This window comes from Sinohyriopsis cumingii, chromosome 12, assembly GCF_028554795.1.
Source record: "Sinohyriopsis cumingii isolate HCF-2022 chromosome 12, ASM2855479v2, whole genome shotgun sequence".
Lineage (NCBI taxonomy): Eukaryota > Metazoa > Mollusca > Bivalvia > Unionida > Unionidae > Sinohyriopsis > Sinohyriopsis cumingii.
In genome coordinates, this window is record NC_142972.1 from 59,467,354 (window position 1) to 59,486,981 (window position 19,628).

The 19,628-nt window shown below is 34.9% G+C and overlaps 1 protein-coding gene across 2 annotated transcripts in view; it reads left to right on the forward strand.

Annotated features, from left to right (window-relative positions):
• The first annotated feature begins 300 nt into the window (after positions 1-300).
• LOC149786553 (homogentisate 1,2-dioxygenase-like) overlaps positions 301-19,628 on the forward strand; it is a 77,564-nt gene continuing 58,236 nt past the window's right edge. For both annotated transcript variants that reach the window (XM_089977058.1, XM_089977057.1), the window contains exons 1-6: positions 301-370; positions 4,560-4,631; positions 7,840-7,928; positions 14,017-14,122; positions 17,263-17,322; positions 18,653-18,744. In XM_089977058.1, the coding sequence (XP_089833184.1) occupies positions 353-370; positions 4,560-4,631; positions 7,840-7,928; positions 14,017-14,122; positions 17,263-17,322; positions 18,653-18,744 (437 nt within the window). In that variant the 5' untranslated portion in view covers positions 301-352. The remainder of the gene's footprint in view (positions 371-4,559; positions 4,632-7,839; positions 7,929-14,016; positions 14,123-17,262; positions 17,323-18,652; positions 18,745-19,628) is intronic.

Sequence of the window (19,628 nt, forward strand, 5' to 3'; positions counted from 1 at the left end):
ACATGTAGTACTACCCAAACCCACGTGACGTGTTTACGGCTATGGGAGGCTAGCTCTTCTTCCTAGCCGACCATTGGTATTTCACAATCAACAAACCGTAGAGTAGCTATGGAAGGTGTATATGCCTGACATCAATTTCAAGAACACCAGCCCGAAACACCTAGTTCAAAAATATATCCATATCTTTAATTAGTAAACAATAATAGCTGAAAAGGTCACACCATAGCCTTAAGAAATTTGACAGGGGCCAATTTACGAAACTGTACCTACCACCCCAGTCAACAAAAACAGCTAGCCTGGTTCACGGTATATACTGCACATCTTGGGGTCACCAGTCTACAATAACAGCGACATGGCCAAGGAGTTGGAGGTATGATTGATGACACCACAGAAAACAACATTATTGCCTTATTTCAGTGTTTGGAATCGATATATGTGGGATTCATATGATATTGTTGTGATGAAATTGTAATAATTTAATGAGATTGGCACATGTCATGGTCATATTGCAGAACTGCTAGTGTTTTCCCCGTTTAACCTTGACCTAGAGGCTCTTACTGTAAATGACTTTATCGTGATTAGAGGATGGTTACCATTTTCTTTCATCGTGTTCCTATATAACATACATGGGCGAATTATTAACTACATTTAAGGAATGTTTGCAATGTAAAAATAATTATGAACTGAGTGAAAGATCCTTTCTAATATTAACAACTTTACTCGTGCTAGAGGTGTGTCACATTGCAACACACTTGATTGGTTCTGTAGCCAAGTGTTAAGAATCGATACGAATGCACCGAGATTCGGACAATGGCTGAGTCGGCCCAAATGTGGGACATATTAAGACCATGTGAAATGTTAGAAGAAAAGCAATGGAACACATACTAGATTTACTTCAGAAGATATCACTGTTCTTTTTTTGCAAATATGTTAAGAGAATGTAAAGAGTTGATTTTCATTTTTTAAATTTACAAAAGATATTTATTAGCAAATTTCTAGCCAAAATCAGAACAAAATAGTTATGTGCTATCGCACTTAAATTTTGTTTTAAACCACAAATCCTTTTTGTGTTTACAGTAAAGAAAATTTAAAGTTCTTATTTGAATTAATGTGTCAGAAATTCATTTTGAAACTAAAATCTGCCACTTTGAACAGCTTTCAACTCTATCAAACAGTAATACATATAAAATTTACATATGGTTTTTAGTGATTTCTTGCGCAGAGCTTGTTTTTATAGCATTGTTATTACCTAAAAAGGTTTTGTATTATTGAAAAGTAATAAAACAGTATAACATATTTTACTAGTATCAGTGAATTTATTGCTTGAGTAAAATCTTTAACCAGCTTTCATTTTAACCTTTGAAACATTTGAAAATGTTTTATTTGAAGCACATATAAAAATAATGATTTCTGAATAGATATTATATTAATATGTCTATAAAATAATAACACTTCCATGTGGTGTAAGATCACAGTTATTTAAAATCAGCATTATATTTTGTATTCTAGAATGGTATTAAATTCATTAAAATGGCAAATGACATTAAAAGTACCATAATTATAGCAACGTTGGTTAATTGCTTAGCATTGTGGATCACTGTTATCTCATTTCTGTGTGGGTTCATGTTTCTAGGTCAGCCAATGTGGGTAAATGGGAAAGCTTACTTGTTGCTTTCCTTGGGTCTGTGGTTCTTTCTGGGGTTTTTCTCTTCAGATTCTTCCTATGCCAGTTATACTGCCCGCAATGTATAGCCTATTGTGTGATGAGAAATGGTGTTAAACCCACAACAATGATGCATACTCAGATCAGTACCATACAGACACAAAAAATCTAATTAAAACATCAGCATACATATATATCCAGTTATTAAAGCGAATTCAGTATTCTTTGTTGCATCCTGATAATTGTCTGTACATTGAGTCGTATAGCATGCACTCATTTAGCGTCTTAAAAGGTTTTTTATGTTTGAATAAGAGTTATTAACCCAGATCACATTACACTAATCCAGATAACTTGTATAAAAGATTACCCTATACTGAAATGGAATATTTTCTGATTTCCCTAAGAGGCCAAAGAAAAAAATTAATCTTTTCTTATCATGAGAGGTCATATTAAGAAGGTTCACATTGTCTAATAGAACATGGAGTTTGTCACTATCTAGCCTTGCTCACTTTTTGTTTCATTTAAACTATTATGACTTATGTGTTTTTCTTTTCTTTATGTATAATCATACTGTTTTCTTTGCAAGTCTGTTGGAGCATCTTGTAAATTATTTTAAAGTACAGTTTTGGTTTTATGTTAGGAAATAAGTCATTGATAAATAAATTCAATAACAGAGGTCAGATGTGTGTATGTGTCTCTGTGTGTGTGATTTAGATTTCTAACGTTGCTTTAACAATTTTTTCATTTATATTGCTATGATGTCTGCAGTGTGACAGTTTATAGTGATGTCTAGCACTGGGACATCATGCCGCAGACATGTAACATGATGTCCCACCCAGTCACATTATCCTGATACCAGGCCAACCAGTCCTAACACTAACCTCTTAATGCTGAGTGCCAAGTGAGGCAGCTGTTAGTACCATTTTTGTAAGTCCTTGGTATGACTCGGTCGGGGATTGAACCCGCGACCTTCCGCATCCGAGGCGGATACTCTAACCACTAGGCCACTGGATCTGTCCAGAGGTCAGATGATAGAGCCCTTTAGTACTCCACAATTAATATAATATTCTTGATGATGAAGTGAGATCAGAAGTTGTAGTCAAGTCAAAATTGCTGTGTTGACACGCAAAGGTTGACTCAAGGATAAGCAGTTAACTTTAAAATTATTGCATGATGTTGATTCTGATTGGTTCAAATGAAAACGGGCTTTATAAGACTGCAAACAGTAGATGATGCTGTGTGTTCCTGTCTCTAGAACAATTCTCAATGTCCAGAAAATGGTAACAAGTTTGGATAATGTCTCTGATTTCATGGCAAGTCAAGGATGGCTTTTGAGATTCCGTTGCTGATATGGAATAAAACATTCACTGAGCATGTCTCTGGAGAGACTTAAAGCTGTGAAATGTGAAGTGTTATTTGTCAAGTGTGTCAAAAACTGCAAATACTATCATGTTCTCATTTGCATTTTTATTTTATAAAATTATTTAAAACCCGTTAAAATGTTTGGTAATGATTAATGATTGTGGATTTTGGGAACTAAATCCATCTTTGATCAATTTATCTATTTAATAAATATTAAAAAAATGAAAATAACACAAGTTATTGATGTTGCTGTTCTCTAAATGAATTTTCGAAAAGAAATGTTTAATTTTGAATGAACAATACATCTAGAATATATCCAATTAAGCACAAACAGCAGCAATGTAATTCACAATGTGTTTAGCAGTATACTTGTTCCTTGTATGGAAACCATGTGGAATAATGTTTTTAATGATCTCTTCAGTATAGTTTATCCTGAAATTAAAAGTAATTTATGGATAATAAAAGCTACACCATTATAAAAATGTATTTTGTCACATTTAATTTCAACACAATTATAAAATGAGTATTCAACAATGTAATCTGCCACCCCAACCCCCACTCTTTGTTCACCTCATCAATCGATTTCCATCCTTTTATTAGTTTTTTTAGGTTCCTATGTAATTTGTGCTCTCACTTATGTGTTTGGACCCTGTTATGTAAAAGGGAATGGTAAATGTCAAGATTGTCTCGTTGTTTACTTGTTGCAAATGCACTGTCATAATGTATCAGTCCTGGTTATACAAGTATGTATTAGCTGTACAGTGGAACCAAAATAATCAGGCTTTAATCTGTGCAACTGTGTTAATACAGGCTGCCAACTATGTGAGATATTCTTGAAAATTTGGCCTCTAGTCTCAGGGTTCATTGACTGGGGAACACATGTTATGACCATGTTTATTCAAGCAGTAAGACTTAAGGCCATCACTGTCATATGTTGCAGGTCAACATTTTTCAGTAGGACTAGCCATATATTAAATGTCAGGGTTGATGTCTGTAGGACTACAGTTTCCAGGTGCTACCAGACAAATGCAACTTGTAATGCCATAGGTTTTAGAACATTGTGTAGTCCAAAACCAAAATTATTAATTTGACCACCTCTGATCTCAAAGAAGGTAACTCTGCTGTGCCTGAACTTTGTCATTGTTACCTACTTTTTATGTTATAGCAACTTTTTATTTCAGCAGTTGGTTTGTTGCATCCTAAATATTTTGGATATTGGCTACTATTTCACAAACACTTGTGAAACTTGGCAAATGGATGTCTTAAGGAGGATAACTCAATCATATAAAAACTGGGTCATTGTGATTTAATTTTCACACTTAAGTGACCTTTAATTTTTAGCTATCCATTCATTCTACCCTCAATGTCTTGGATCTTATTTCAGCAATACTCATGAAAGTGAGTACATGGATGCATCTCAAGGAGAGTAACTTGATCGTGTTAAAAGTATCTCAATGTGTCTAAGTTTTCAATTTAAAGTAAACCCAATGTTAATCACTTTGCTAATATTATCCTTTTTTTTGTTTCTTATTAGTATATGTGTGGATTTGGCAACGACTTTTCCTCCGAAGATCCAAGGTGCCCCGGGGCCCTTCCGAAGGGTCAGGTAAGTGGTGACCTTAAATATGATCAGATGTGCCAAACTTATACAATTTCTTTAATGTTTATAATAATTTCTGTTTGGCTTACTTCTTCCCATTCGATTCGATTTGGTAATACATTCAGGAAAAGATGACACCAAACTGAATAAGCTTTTGATGAGGTCTTATGTTTTCTGTGCATTTGAAAGTACAAGCTAATGGATGACTTCCTTATAGTCATAAAAATGCTGCATAGTGCTAATGCCAGCTTAGAAAATTCTTTGCTTTCTTTGTTTTCTCTAATCCAGAAAGTAGTGTGTACATAGATATTTTCTTCTTTTTTAATTTTTTTGTTATTTTTGTACAGTATCACCCACCATAATGCAGAGCATTTCATGTTGTGACATTTGACCATCAGTCTGTTCCCTATTTCATTTCTGCACAGTAACTCAGTTCTCCACCATCTAGTTTTATCAAACTGTGTGGACTGCTTCCCTCACTAAAATCCATCACATGCGCAAGTTAAACATCATTTCCCTCTTCTCACCAGATACCTTCAAGCCCTGTGGTGATGGATGTTGGAATGAGGTGCATTATAATGGGGGATATTGGTACAAATATTTGCAGAATATTTCAACAGTATCCTCAGTCCATGATCATCTGTCATAGAGAAGGTAATTGATCGACTGTCCTGAGTGGAAATAAACATATCACTTTCTGATCTTCCAGAGCTGACTGAAGCAGAAAGCAATTGACCAACTGTGAAATAGTAAAGCACCTTGAATAGATGCCATACGAGGAGAAGAATACAAATCCAGAGGCTTGCACATTGTACAGAAACTGACTGAACTCTTCCAGTCAATGTGAACTCAAGAAACAATACCCCAGGAAACAAGGATAAATCCACTAGCAGAAAGTCAACAGGAAATACTGTACCAACCATTGGGTTGTCTTCTTGTTGTTAATAGCTTGTAAATCCTTGTCAGAATTTTTGCACTACATTGATCACAGGCTCCTGCCTGAGAGTCATTTCATTGTTGCTTCAGGGAAGGATGTGGGACCACAGATATGGTATTTGCAGTTTGTCAATACCAAGAGAAATGCCAGCAACAGAACTCCAACCTGTACATGACATTCATCCACCTGACAAAAGCCTTTGAGACAACCAGTCATGGAGGCCACTGGAAGATGCCCAGAGAAATTCATTGTAATGGGCCAGCTCGCTTGTGTTGTGGATGATGATGAATTACCTGAACTATTCCCAATCTCCAATGGAGTCCAGCAAGGCTGCGTCAGGCTCCAGCCGCTTCAGTATGATGTTCTCTGCCATGCTTATGGATGCCTTCCATAAAATATAACAGTAAGATTGACATCAGGGACCAGACTGATGGCAAGTTCTTCAGTCTGAGGAGAGTACAGGTGAAAATGTTACAGGGAGTGACTGTTTATAATTTCCTGTTTGCTCTAGACTGCTTCATGAAATTACTAAATCTGAGTTGTACACATAACACAGTATGGACCATTTCTCTTATGCTGGTGACAATTTCAGTCTCACAATAAGCATAAAAAAGACAGATGGTTCACTAACCTGCACCAGAAAAACTTCAGATAGAGTCCACCCTCACAGTATCTGGCCAACCCCTTCTTGCCTTTAAAACCTTAGAAAGTCACCGTGACCTACATTTTGCCTTACAAACATGGATTAGGTATTTGTGTTTATGATCAAGGAGATCCATCCATGCTGAACAGGTATACATCCTAGTCTAGTTAGTGGGTCCTTTTTTGACCAGTGCATTTGGAAGTAGGAACAAGTATGTTTATTTGATGGTATAGTTGTATGTCAATGACTATATGTTGTATATTGTGATGTGTTGCCTTCAGCATGTTAACTGTGCATTGAACATGTGAATGGGTATAGGAATTAGTGTATGCTTTTCATGTAGAGCCTCCCTGTAGTGGCTTATCAGGGTAATTATTGATGTATGAACTTTCTCTCTACTGCTGGCTGTCACTCCAGGGTTACTGAAAAGTCTGTCTTTCATCCTTTAAAATTTGCCTTTGATGGTTGAAAATGATCCCAGACTGTGAAGCAGAATCTAATAACATAGAAACAAATTAATGCAAAACAACATTAATCTCAAGCTTTTATCAACTAAGTATAGTACTGTACATTGATATCATAGAAATAATGTTCTGTTTTTATGTTATGTCCTTTTTGCCCATTTACATTAGGTATATAGGTAAGTGGGTAGGTAGGTTGGTGACTTCATGTTATGTCAGAACAATTCTGCCTGTATAGTGCTGATTATAAGTTAAAATTATCAATTGGATTCTAGACACTGGCTCAGTATACCATGTTCCTTAATATTACATGGATATGGCCATAGATTCCATAACAGTGGCTCATTTTACCATGGTCCCTAACACAAACATTATGGTCATGGATTCCATAGTAGTGACTCAGTATACCATGGTCTTTAATATTACATGGATTTCATAACTGGTTCTGTTTACCTTAGTTGGTCCATAGTATAAAATAATGATATGGCCTTGGATTCTATAAGAGTGACTCAGTATACCATGTTCATTAACATTACATGGATTCAATAACAGTGGATCAGTTTATCATGGTCCCTAGTACAAAATAAAGATATGGCCTTAGATTCTGTAAGAGTGACTCAGTATACCATGGTCTCTAGCATAAAATAATGATAATAATTAAGATTCTATAAGAGTGACTCAGTATACCATGGTCTCTAGCATAAAATAATGATATGACCTTAGATTTTATAATAACATGGATTAATATAACTTGGATATAGCCATGGATTCCATAATTGTGATTAGATTTAGATTATTTTTGCTATTTATTTTAGTTGACAATATATTTTAGCTTTTGGCTGATAAGAAATAGTTTTAATGTGGAGTCACATATAACATGGCCAGTTCTTTTTCTGGTTATGTTTCCATTTAAGCCCAGTAGAGCCCAATTTTGAATAACAATGGTATTTTGTGCCACATGGCAAAGCTCACAAAGGTAGAAATTAAGTTAAGGTGGAAATAAAATCAACTAATTTCATATATATCATTTGAAATGAGTAGGTATGTAACAATCATTATTGATTCTAATTAGAAAACACATTTTCTGCATCTAGAATTGCTTCCATATGAATTGTAAATTGCTGCTAAATATATTGATGGTTCTATTTTTTTTCTCCATTTTTCTTTACACAGAATAACCCCCAGAAGTGCCCCTATGGTCTGTATGCTGAGCAGCTTTCTGGAAGTGCCTTTACAGCCCCTAGGGAAACCAACAAAAGAAGGTTGTAGATCAAAAAACTGTGGTGAAACCTGTCTTAACCGACCCTTACATACATTACAGCTCACATGATTTTTTATTTCTCCATGCATTGCAGTGGGACAGTTGTTAATCCCCTCCACACTCACATCATGATGGTGTGTGATGGAAGGTTAAATGCCTACAAATACCACCATGATTTAACACTCGTGTCATGTGATTCTTCACAGTGGAGGGAGCTGTTCAACATTACTGATTGACAATGCACGAAGACCACCGATGGAAAGACTTGGACATCAGAATGATTTATAATAGGAGACCATTTGAAGAACCAACTTTTTTTATGTTGATTTTATATTAGAACATTTTTTTAAAAATAATTTAGAAAGAGTCTTTTGTATTCAGTACATGTTCTTAGAAGAAGCTGATATTTTATATGCAAGATGTTTCTGTTATTGCTGATGTCAAAAATTGATATGCATTCTCAATTCAGTTTATACAATGTAGCCCAAGAAGTATGCTTCATGATCATTGAAAATGATGGGCACTTCTTGGAATTTTCTGTTTTTTACTTTATTCATGAAAAGCATAAAATTATCCTGTTGTTACAAAGGAAAATAAATATAGTAAAATTCCAAATGTCAGTGACTGCTATTTAAAATAAAGAAAGGACAGAAAACACTGAAAGATGAGCCACATGCTTAGTCCTTTAGCAGTAATGATGGTATTCACTGTCAACATCAGCATGTGTACACAAGGTTAAATATGTAAAACTATGATTCTGATGCAATAGGACCAATTGAATGTGTATGTTTGGGGACTAACCATTTACGGGGTGGGGGGGATGGATTTTCTTTCTAAGAGGATATTTGTTAAATTCATTAGAAGATAAAAAATATTTGCAGGCTAAATGAAGGTTGTTTTTTCCACAAATCAGAGGAAGATATTTGTCTTAAAGCTTTTCAGTAAGAGACCTAGTCTTTTCCCACCCCACCCTTGTCCTCTTTAGGAAATTAAATGGTCTGTTCCTAAGAGAATCTTGCTTTCAATGGATGTCTTACAGAAATAACGGCAGTAGCCATTGTCACTACTGTTATGAAATGTGAACAATAATTAGTGCAGACAAATGTGTCGACATGGGAAGATGTCATTTACAATATGTTAAACCAGCTGAATTTGAGTATAATGTTTTGCAGCAGGCCATAAACAGTGGAAGTGTTTTAATTGTCTGCAGTTAAACAGAATGAAATTTATGCAGAAATAATTATGTGGAAGAAATATCATGATTCCAAGAGTAATCCCACATTCCCCCTCTGTGGTTGTTAAGTGGCAATTAAAGAGTTTAAGATTATTTCTAACAAAGGAGAAGTGCCTCACACCATCAATTATAGTTTTTTGCCTGTATTTTCTTTCTTGCTTTGACATAAATTATTCAACTTTTGAGAATACCAGGTCTCAGTATTCCAAATCTCAGAATCCAGTTTATTTAGTTTTTACATATTTTAGGAAAGACATGTAGCTATATAAGCCACTGTACTGGGAATCATTGTTGATATATAAATTTTTGAAGAACCTTTTCTCGGGGACACACCATGGTAGCCAAACCATCTCTAGTTGTCTTGTTACCTGATTGTCTGTGATTCTGGAGGCAGTGGGGTGGACCACCTGTCTAATCATGTCTCGAATTTGTGTTTTGCTTCACTCTAGAATTAAAAACTAAACCAAAATGTACATACATCAATTCATTTGTAAATTTTTTTCTCCCTGCTGTCCTAGTCTAATATCCCAATTGTTTTACGTACCTTTTGATCCATTTTGATGAAAACAAGTGCAGTGATATGGTCATCTGTCTTAAGCAATTCTGCATACAGGTCTCTCTCTCTTTAAAACCTCTGATGATTCAGTTAATATTATTTTCTGTTGACTTTAAGCTGATAATGAGATTAAGTCTTTTGTATTCTATTTTCATTATTTTGAGAGAACATGCACCCAATCCTTGATCCTTTCACTTAATCCTTGAATTTGATATTTGTGCCCTCCTTTTCTGTGAATGTTTCATTTAAATTTGACATCATTTCCCAAATCATGATTAATTAAAAATAATGGCATTGACTTTATATTTAACTTAGTGTCCTGGAAAGCAGTTTTAAGCAACCAGTTACAATGTAGTCTCTAATTTTATTGCTCTTTCTCTCTTGAATTAAGTCTTTGTTGGTTTTTTAAAGAAAAAGATAGCTGAGAGCATTGTCACTTCTTTGGACATGTATTCTTATGGAGACGACCATGTTCTACCAATTTAATGAAGCAATTGGATTTTTGTTATAGCAGCTGCATTTGAAACTATTTCATCAGGTATATGGCATTGTTGGTGTATTTTCTTTTTGGATAAATGAATTTTTCATTAAAATAAGAGTACATATTTACAGGTCCACAGCAGTTGTAAGCACATCCCCCCATCTTTCAATAGATGTTGATGATTTTATATATTGTATTTTCCTTATTTTAATATTTTGTTTTGGGTTTAATGCCATTTCTGCATGCAAGATAAGTTATACATGGTTGCCAGTATAACTGGTGGAGGATAAAATGAAGGGTAACCAGTAAGAACCCATGCATCTTTCTCACATACCTACTTGCATCTTTCTCACATATCTACTTGCATCTTTCTCACATACCTACTTGCATCTTTCTCACATATCTACTTGCATCTTTCTCACATACCTACTTGCATCTTTCTCACATATCTACTTGCATCTTTCTCACATACCTACTTGCATCTTTCTCACATACCTACTTGCATCTTTCTCACATATCTACTTGCATCTTTCTCACATACCTACTTGCATCTTTCTCACATACCTACTTGCATCTTTCTCACATATCTACACTGGCCAAGCCTGAGACTTGAATCAATGATTGGTAAAGCTGAGTGACACTCCTATTTTCATTTGTCTTTTAGCAGATCATGTTGATGTTTATACAAAGCATGGTTTGAGAGAGGAAAGAAAAACATCAGTAAATAGAAATTTATATGGGCAGTGACAGATGACTAGGTGCCCCAACATGATATTTCTTTCTTTGAAACTCTGACACATACTTGCTGTGGTCATAAAAAGTAAATCAAGCCTACTTTATGGTCACCATGCCCACTTTGTGGTGCTGGTCAGATATGATTCCTTTAGTAGGCATTTTGTGCAAAGCTATTTTCCATAACAAGCCACAGCAACTATGCCAGAATGTGATGGCAGACAATAGAGTGATTTGTTCTTGAGCTTCTCCACAATCTCTCCACCCTCACCATAATGCTTGGAGAAATGAAAATCCACATGAGCTGTATTGTATATATAACACTTTCTCATAATATATTTTCTTTAGTTCATTTACTATTTTAACCTTTATCTAAGGTCATTTGTCCACAAAAGGCAATGTTTTTTCATGTCTTGAGTAATCCTTGTAGATAGTTTTTCACTTAGTGTAATATCAGTCTTGTTTTTTCTTTGATGCATTATAATTTAACTAAAAGAGTATAAGTGATCTGTGTAAAACAAATGTAATGTTTTTCAAAAATTAAATGAATTTAGTATTACATAACTTTAAATCACTATTTTTTTAATACAATTTTTAATTTGGTTTATTTCTCTTTAGTCTTGACAGAGATTAAAAAATTATAGTTGACACTGAGTATGATTTTTAGATTATGAATGCTATTTTGATTCATTCATAAATTCATACATTATCTAGATATAATGAAGACAGTTTTAGTACCAGTCAAAATGTCCTCAGCACTATCCATCACAAACTATAAAAAACCTCAAATGTAAATAATGTTCATTTGAAACTGACCTTGATTGTACTCCGCAGAGTACACTTCTATATTTTTGCTGCTCATGCTCATACTAAAGAACCAAAGGAAATCCGACACAAGTTTGGTACAAAAATGGATCAGAATTTAAGTTCTAATGCATTTACCATAGATAATATATACAATATACAATAAGATCAGTGTAAATTGAGAAACTGCTCTTGCACATATAACCTTCTGTTCTTAAAATGTTTCAGTATTCTTGGTCTCATTTTAATGGGGAAGAATTGTCAATTTCACTGACCTATAACACTTAATTTGATGTCAGACAGTACTATGCTAATTGTTTGATTGTGCAGCTTTATTAATGCATTTTCACTCCAAAACAAAGATGCCAACAGATATTTCTATGAGTATATAATTACTTTTTCTCAAGAAAAATGTTGGTAACTTGCATTGAAAGACGAATTCCAACCATATCATTTTCCACCAACATTTGGACTAAGTAGTAGAGAGCTGCACAAGCACACCATAAACTAGAAGGTTTTGAATTTAAATGTTTTTCTAGGCTATGTACCAATTGAATGTTTACAGATCAGCTGTTACATTGACATTTTGTGCTTTAAAAATGGGTTACAGAGGCATGCATTGTATTAAAGTTGGGTGATAATTGGCTGAGACACTTGAAATACTTATTTTTGAATGTAAGTTAGTAACATTTTTCTTGTGAAAATTTTCATAAATTGTACCCACTTTAGTATCAAGCTTGCATCAGGTACCTGTTGGGAAAAATGAAGTCAGCTCCCTTTCCTTTGTGACATATTCTTGACTCATAACATTGTGACATGTTCTTGACTTGTAGCATTGTGACATGATCCTGACTTATAACATTGTGACATGATCCTGACTTATAACATTGTGACATGTTCTTGACTTGTAGCATTGTGACATGATCCTGACTTATAACATTATGACATGATCCTGACTTATAACATTGTGACATGATCCTGACTTATAACATTGTGACATGTTCTTGACTTATAACATTGTGACATGTTCTCGACTTACAACATTGTGACATGTTCTTGACTTATAACATTGTGACATGTTCTTGACTTATAACATTGTGACATGTTCTTGACTTGTAGTATTGTGACATGATCCTGACTCATAACATTGTGACATGTTATTGACTTATAACATTATGACATGATCCTGACTCATAACATTGTGATGTGTTCTTGACTTACAACATTGTGACATGTTCTTGACTTATAACATTGTGACATGTTCTTGACTTGTAACAAGTAGTGTATATTAGACAAAAGTAATATATCATTAATGCATACCATATGTGCAGCATTCTTTAACTCTGGTACTTGTTAAGAGTAGAAAAATATACTCGGGTATGTTGTCAAGGTGTAACTTTGCATCTGCTCAGCAAAGGATGAGAAGTGCTCAAGTTTTACTTGGCCAGCCAATTTTTATCCTGTCACGATAAGATAAGTGGTTTTCCTGAACCCTGTTTAATAATTTCAGGCTATTTAAACTGAATGATTTCATAAATTTTTGCAGAAATAACATTAAAATTTAAAAGTGAAGGTATTTCATTGATTGTTGAAACATCATTGTTTTCTTCAGATTACATCATTTTATAAGAAAAAGAATCGTGCTGGAAATAAACTAAACCAATTTGTGAAGTATCATTATTTAACTTGCACTGGAATGAGATGAGGCAGTTCTTAAAAGTTTTAGTGCAATTCAAATGTATCTGTTGTTTTCTTTGCCATCTGGTTTATTATTGTTTTATGAAATCAATCAATCTTCCAAAAAGGACAAGCCTCCTAAAGTGTCAAGAGTACTCTATATAGTTATCAATAAAGTTCTGGTTGATGATTGCTTTGATTAAAGAGTTTAATTATGGTTATGGTACATTTGACATCACCTATGTCAGTTAGAATTAACAACCAGTCCATTTTTTTTTATAAATTAAAATCCACTAAGCAACTAGACCTGTGTACAAGCTCATGGGCTGTATATCATGAACCATGCACATTCTTCATTAGAGCATCAGTCCTTTCAGGGGAGTCTTGGTTTTAAATTAAATTACACAAAGCATCTTGGCCTGTGTACAACCATATGGGCTGTACATCATGAATTATACACAGTCCACAGTAGAACATCAGTCCTTTCAAATTAATCTTTGTTTTAAATTAAACTCTGCAATGCACCTAGGCCTACATACAAGCATTTTGGGGGTAGACATGATGAATCATGCACAATAATCAAAGCATGCTGTTTTTGTTTGTAGCTGGTTGTATAGAATTCGTCCATCTGTTCTTCACAAGCCCTTGAAGCCAATTGCCAAAGGATTCATCACAGATGACTGGACATCAGTGGAGCCAAATCCCAACCAGGTACATGTGTTGTTTATGACATATTTATTCTGTCCAAAATGCTTAGGTAGATAAATTATGTTCACAGGCACTGCCATATCAGTACATACTGTTTTGTTAACGATATTTTGACCTTCGGTAGGTAATGAGGAATGGATTCCTAAAGAAAGGTTAAAATGTCACAATTTACTCAACGAGAAATTTAGTTCAATAATGGAATATGCATGTATTATTGATAGATGTACTTCTGATTATTTAGAGTTGAAACAACATGAATCAAATTATCTCTGCCTCAAGACAGAAGAAACAGAAATCTGATATTCCAGTGCATCATCTGTTATTATATATGTAATACTTACAGAGAAATTTTTTGAACTGGGATATTTGTAAATCATGTTGGAATGCAAGGTTTTTATGTCATGTTCGAATGTGAGATTTTAAGTCATGTTCGAATGTGAGATTGTAAATCATGTTCGAATGTGAGATTTGTAAGTCATGTTCGAATGTGAGATTGTAAATCATGTTCGAATGTGAGATTGTAAATCATGTTCGAATGTGAGATTTGTAAGTCATGTTGGAATGTGAGATTTGTAAGTCATGTTGGAATGTGAGATTTTTTGTCATGTTGCACAAGAATCTGACTGAAGCATCATACTAGTTATGAAACTTATGATTTCTTTTAAAGATCACCTTATTCATAGAGACAATTCTGTATTCATACTGTTATACCTGGAATTATGAGAGAAGGTGAGGACATACATCTTGGTACAGACTTTCTTTACATTATGTTTTAACTGTTCATGCTTTAATTATTTAGATGATTTTATACATCTCTGTTAAGGCCACACCTGCACGAAAAGGTCACTGTGGCCTACATTACAAATTCTACTGGCTTAGGTTATGTTATTGAGCTTGTGATCACATAAGCTTTTTGCTGCTACCTTAAGAAGAATGAAGGGGCAGAACACATGGGCAAGAATGCAATGGGTGTCCCATAGGTGTCCAGTCTTCTGGAATTTCGGGTTCACCCCACTGAGAGGATGAAATTTTATCATATTGTCATTGGATCATTAAGATTGGTTTACCCCCCAACCACCCACTATACACCACCCCAGTACATTTTACCAGCGTCTTTCAAGAGCTTCAAAATTAAAGGGCTGCATTGTGTTTGCATGTTTATGTTCATGTTTGTTTTGTTTTTTCTTTAATGAACTAACAGACAACTCGCTTAGAATACAAGAGGGTCTGATATTGATTTAGATATGCCCTGGGTATAAGGCTGTTAGATTTCTTCAGCGCTGATAGTGTACATGTTTGTAATGAAATGCAGATGATGGTTAGATTTTCATTCTATTTGTAATTTTCTACATTTGAAATTGTTTTACTTAAGATTTTTTGGCAGGCAGTATTTTTACAAACAAATCTTATTTGGGGATTGTACAAGATTTTATCCTACTAGCCCCTTTTTGGGGAGTGTACAAAATTTTATCCTACTAGCCCCTTTTTGGGGAGTGTACAAAATTTTATCCTACTAGCCCCTTTTTGGGGAGTGTACAAAATTTTATCCTACTAGCCCCTTTTTGGGGAGTGTACAAAATTTTATCCTACTAGCCCCTTTTTGGGGAGTGTACAAAATTTTATCCTACTGGCCCCTTTTTGGAACAGATATCAACCTCATACTAATTGTTTACGGCAGGAGGATTTTTTTACACTACTTAATATTGATTTAACTATTTGAAAATAACAAGAGGAAGACTGAAATCCAGACCTTATTACACTGCAAATAAAACATAATTTTACTAACTTTGTTAGATTTTCCCTTTCCCTCTGTCAAGGACCTGTGTCAGAGTGTCATTAATGTTCTTGGAGGGAGAGGAGGGAGGAAGCAATATTTATTTTCTTTCAGAAACAATTTTATAAACATCATTGCTAAATTTGTGATGTGCAGTAAATAAGTTAATGGTCACTCTGAGGGAGCAGTCCATGACTTGAGCCATATTGTAGCAGAAGTAAAGTTCATTTCTTAAGGACGTACAATCCATGCCACTTTGCACACAATATTGAAAACTGTTTATGCTTTCTTCAAACTAAGTGTGATCTTTATACATGTATTCAGTTTAAATACACAAAAAATAGGAAAATAACTCTGACCCAAGGAGGGGCCCCAAGTGGTCGATTGGTCTAAAGCGCTCACCATTCCAAATCACTGCCATCTCATCTCTGTCTGCATGGGTTCGAGTCCAAGGATCAGCTAGTGTGGGTACGTGGGAAAGCCTGTCAGGAGCTTCACGAGGGTCAGTGGTTCTTCTCTGGGTTTTCCAGGGTTTTTCCTCCACCAGTTATACTGGCCGCCATGTATAGCCTATCTTGTGCTGAAAAATAGCATTAAACCCTAGAACAACAACAACTGACCCCAGGACATATTGTAGTTTTCAAATGAAACTAGTCCTAACCTTTGCTGTTTTTACAAGCTTAGATGGACCATATTGATCTAAGTTGGATGTTACATGATACCTCTGAGAGATGCTGTTTCAATGGCTGACACAATGTCATGTGATTTTCAAAGTCTGGTAAAAGTCAAGATCTATTTATAATAAGCAGATCTGACAGATACCAATAAAAGTTTTTGTGACCTTTGAAATTGCTGGGGCAGTTATCTTTAGTAACATCGCAGATAAAGTATTGCATTTTATATTTTAAATAGAGTCATTGTTAGAAATATTATGATGTTCCAAATGAAATTTTTCACTTTTGTAAAAGTTGTAATGTTATCATTGACTTGAAAGGTCATCAGAACCTGACCTTATATTGGTGTCCATCATATCTCCATTATAATGGAGATCTCCGTTTTAAAAATTAGATCAGTGATTTGTGATAATTCATAATACTGCTCTGTCATGGGATGAGGCATCATGCACTTGAAATTATAGCATTTTTACTATACTGAAACGAAGTTTAATTGAAAAGTTGAAATTAAATTTTGTATTGAAACAATTATAGGCAATTGTTTCAGTGCAAAACAAGTTGTATGCACCAGTAAATTTTTATCGTATTGACCTCAGCATCATATGATGGTCAACATTATTCAAAGTTGGGTTTGATACAAGTACCCAATTTAAATTTTGCTATCACTCTGTAACAACCTTATTATCTTCTTGTAGTTGCGCTGGCACCCATTCGATATTCCCAAGAAATCGGAAAAGAAAGTTGATTTTGTGGAGGTGAGTTTTGTTTACATGGTAGATATTAAAGGTTTCATTAATAAACAGGACCCTGCTTGCATAGTTCTTAAAATGCATTCTTCAAGATATACGTGACAATCAGTGCTAATATGATAATGAATCTTGAGTTCCGAGTTCAGCCTCTTGATTTCTTTGGAAGGTTTATTAAAAAAATCTATTTTTTGATGATGAATATCTGTATACATGGCAACAAGCATCAATTCAGACACGTGTGATTTTGTCAGTTATGAATACTTACATGAAGAAAATTGTTCCCACAAGCAAGATAGTATGAATGGAAACAGTAATTTCAAAAGCTATATTAAGCCATTGATAATGCAGACACCAGCAACACACTAGTTGCTTAAAAGTACTTATCTTTGTTATTCTACTATGCTTTCTCAGTGGTATCTTATAAATTATGTTCTTTACTATGCATTGCCATGTTTAATATTACCTGCTGCTTACAGAGTCATTAAAACCAGTCCCATGTGACATAAAGAAGCATACTATACAGATAGAGACACCTTATAACCAGTCCCATGTGATGTAAGGAAGCATACTGTGCCTATAGAGTCCTTATAACCAGTCCCGTGTGACATAAAGAAGCATACTATGCAGATAGAGACACCTTATAACCAGTCTCTTGTGATGTAAGGAAGCATACTGTGCCTATAGAGTCCTTACAACCAGTCCCATGTGACATAAAGAAGCATACTATGCAGATAGAGACACCTTATAACCAGTCCCATGTGATGTAAAGAAGCATACTATGCCTGTAGAGTCCTTACAATCGGTCTCATATGACATAAAGAAGCATACTATGCAGATAGACACCTCACAACCAGTCCCATGTGATGTAAAGAAGCATACTGTGCATATAGAGACACCTTACAAGCAGTCCCATGTGACATAAAGAAGCACACTATTCATCGAGACACCTTACATGCAGTCCGATGTAAAGAAGCATACTATGCAGATAGAGACACCCTATAACCAGTCCCATGTGACATAAAGAAGCATGCTGTGCATACATAAAGCAACCATACAATCAGTCCCATGTGACATGAAGAAGCACTCTGCATAGAGACACCTTACAAACAATCCCATGTGACATAAAGAAACACTATAGACACCATACAATTAGGCCCATGTGATGTAAGGAAATGTACTATGTATATAGGCACATTAGAATCAGTCCCATGTGACATGAAATAACACTTTGCATAGAGACACTTTACAAACAATCCCATGTAACATTAAGAAACACTATTCATAGAGACACCATACAATCAGGCCTATGTGACATAAAGGCTGTCTTTAATTTCAGGGCCTACATACAATCTGTGGAGCAGGAGATACCAGGGCAAGGGATGGGTTGTCTATCTACAATTACGTCTGTAACTCCTCCATGGACAACAAGTATGTTGACAGAGTTGAAAATATGTATTAGAAAGTGGGACATACACTTTTTTGTGGCTGATCCCATTTGAATGGAAAGTGGGACATGTACACTTTTTTGTGTCAGTGGCATCATTGGCATTAGCAGTTAAGGGTTTGGTTCAAGTTTTTTCATTCCTGAAACTCTTGATAGATTATTATCCTACTTGGCATCAATCATTATCAGGCTAAGGCAATTCATTCATTGATTTGCATGCTTGCTCCTTGGACTGTTTCGTCAAGATGACAGAAAATTTGTGTTTAGGTTACCGCTGTTTCATTGCTTATATTTCCTTAACATCTTAATGGATTTTCTTCATTCTTGGAATATTGTTGTTGTTTTAGGGTTTAACACCATTTTTCAGCACAAGATAGACTATACATGGCAGCCAACATCATTGGTGGAGGAAGAAACCAGGAAACCCCTGGAAAGAACCACCGACCCACGAGAAGCTACTGGCAAGCATTCTCACGTACCCATATTAGCCAAACTTGAGTCTCAAACCATTGCAGACAGGCAAGATGGCAATGATCCGTATCGGTAAGTGCTTTAGACCAATCGGTCACTCTGGGCTCCTCATTCTTGGAATAAATAGTTATGATGCAAAGACCATTAATTCTGTATATATGTGCTTGCCTTTTTTATCATGAGTCAAGGTCAAAATCAAAATTTGTGTCAAGGTTTTGGTTTGAGTTGTTTCATACGCTTATGTTTCCTAACTCGATGATGGATTTTCTTCAGTTGGGATGAAAAATTATTAAGCTAAGACAATTCATTCTTTAGCACATGCTGTTATCCCATTGACCTTGGGGTCAAGGTCATTAAGATAAAAATTTGTTTTTAGGTTTTAGGTTAAAGAGATTTT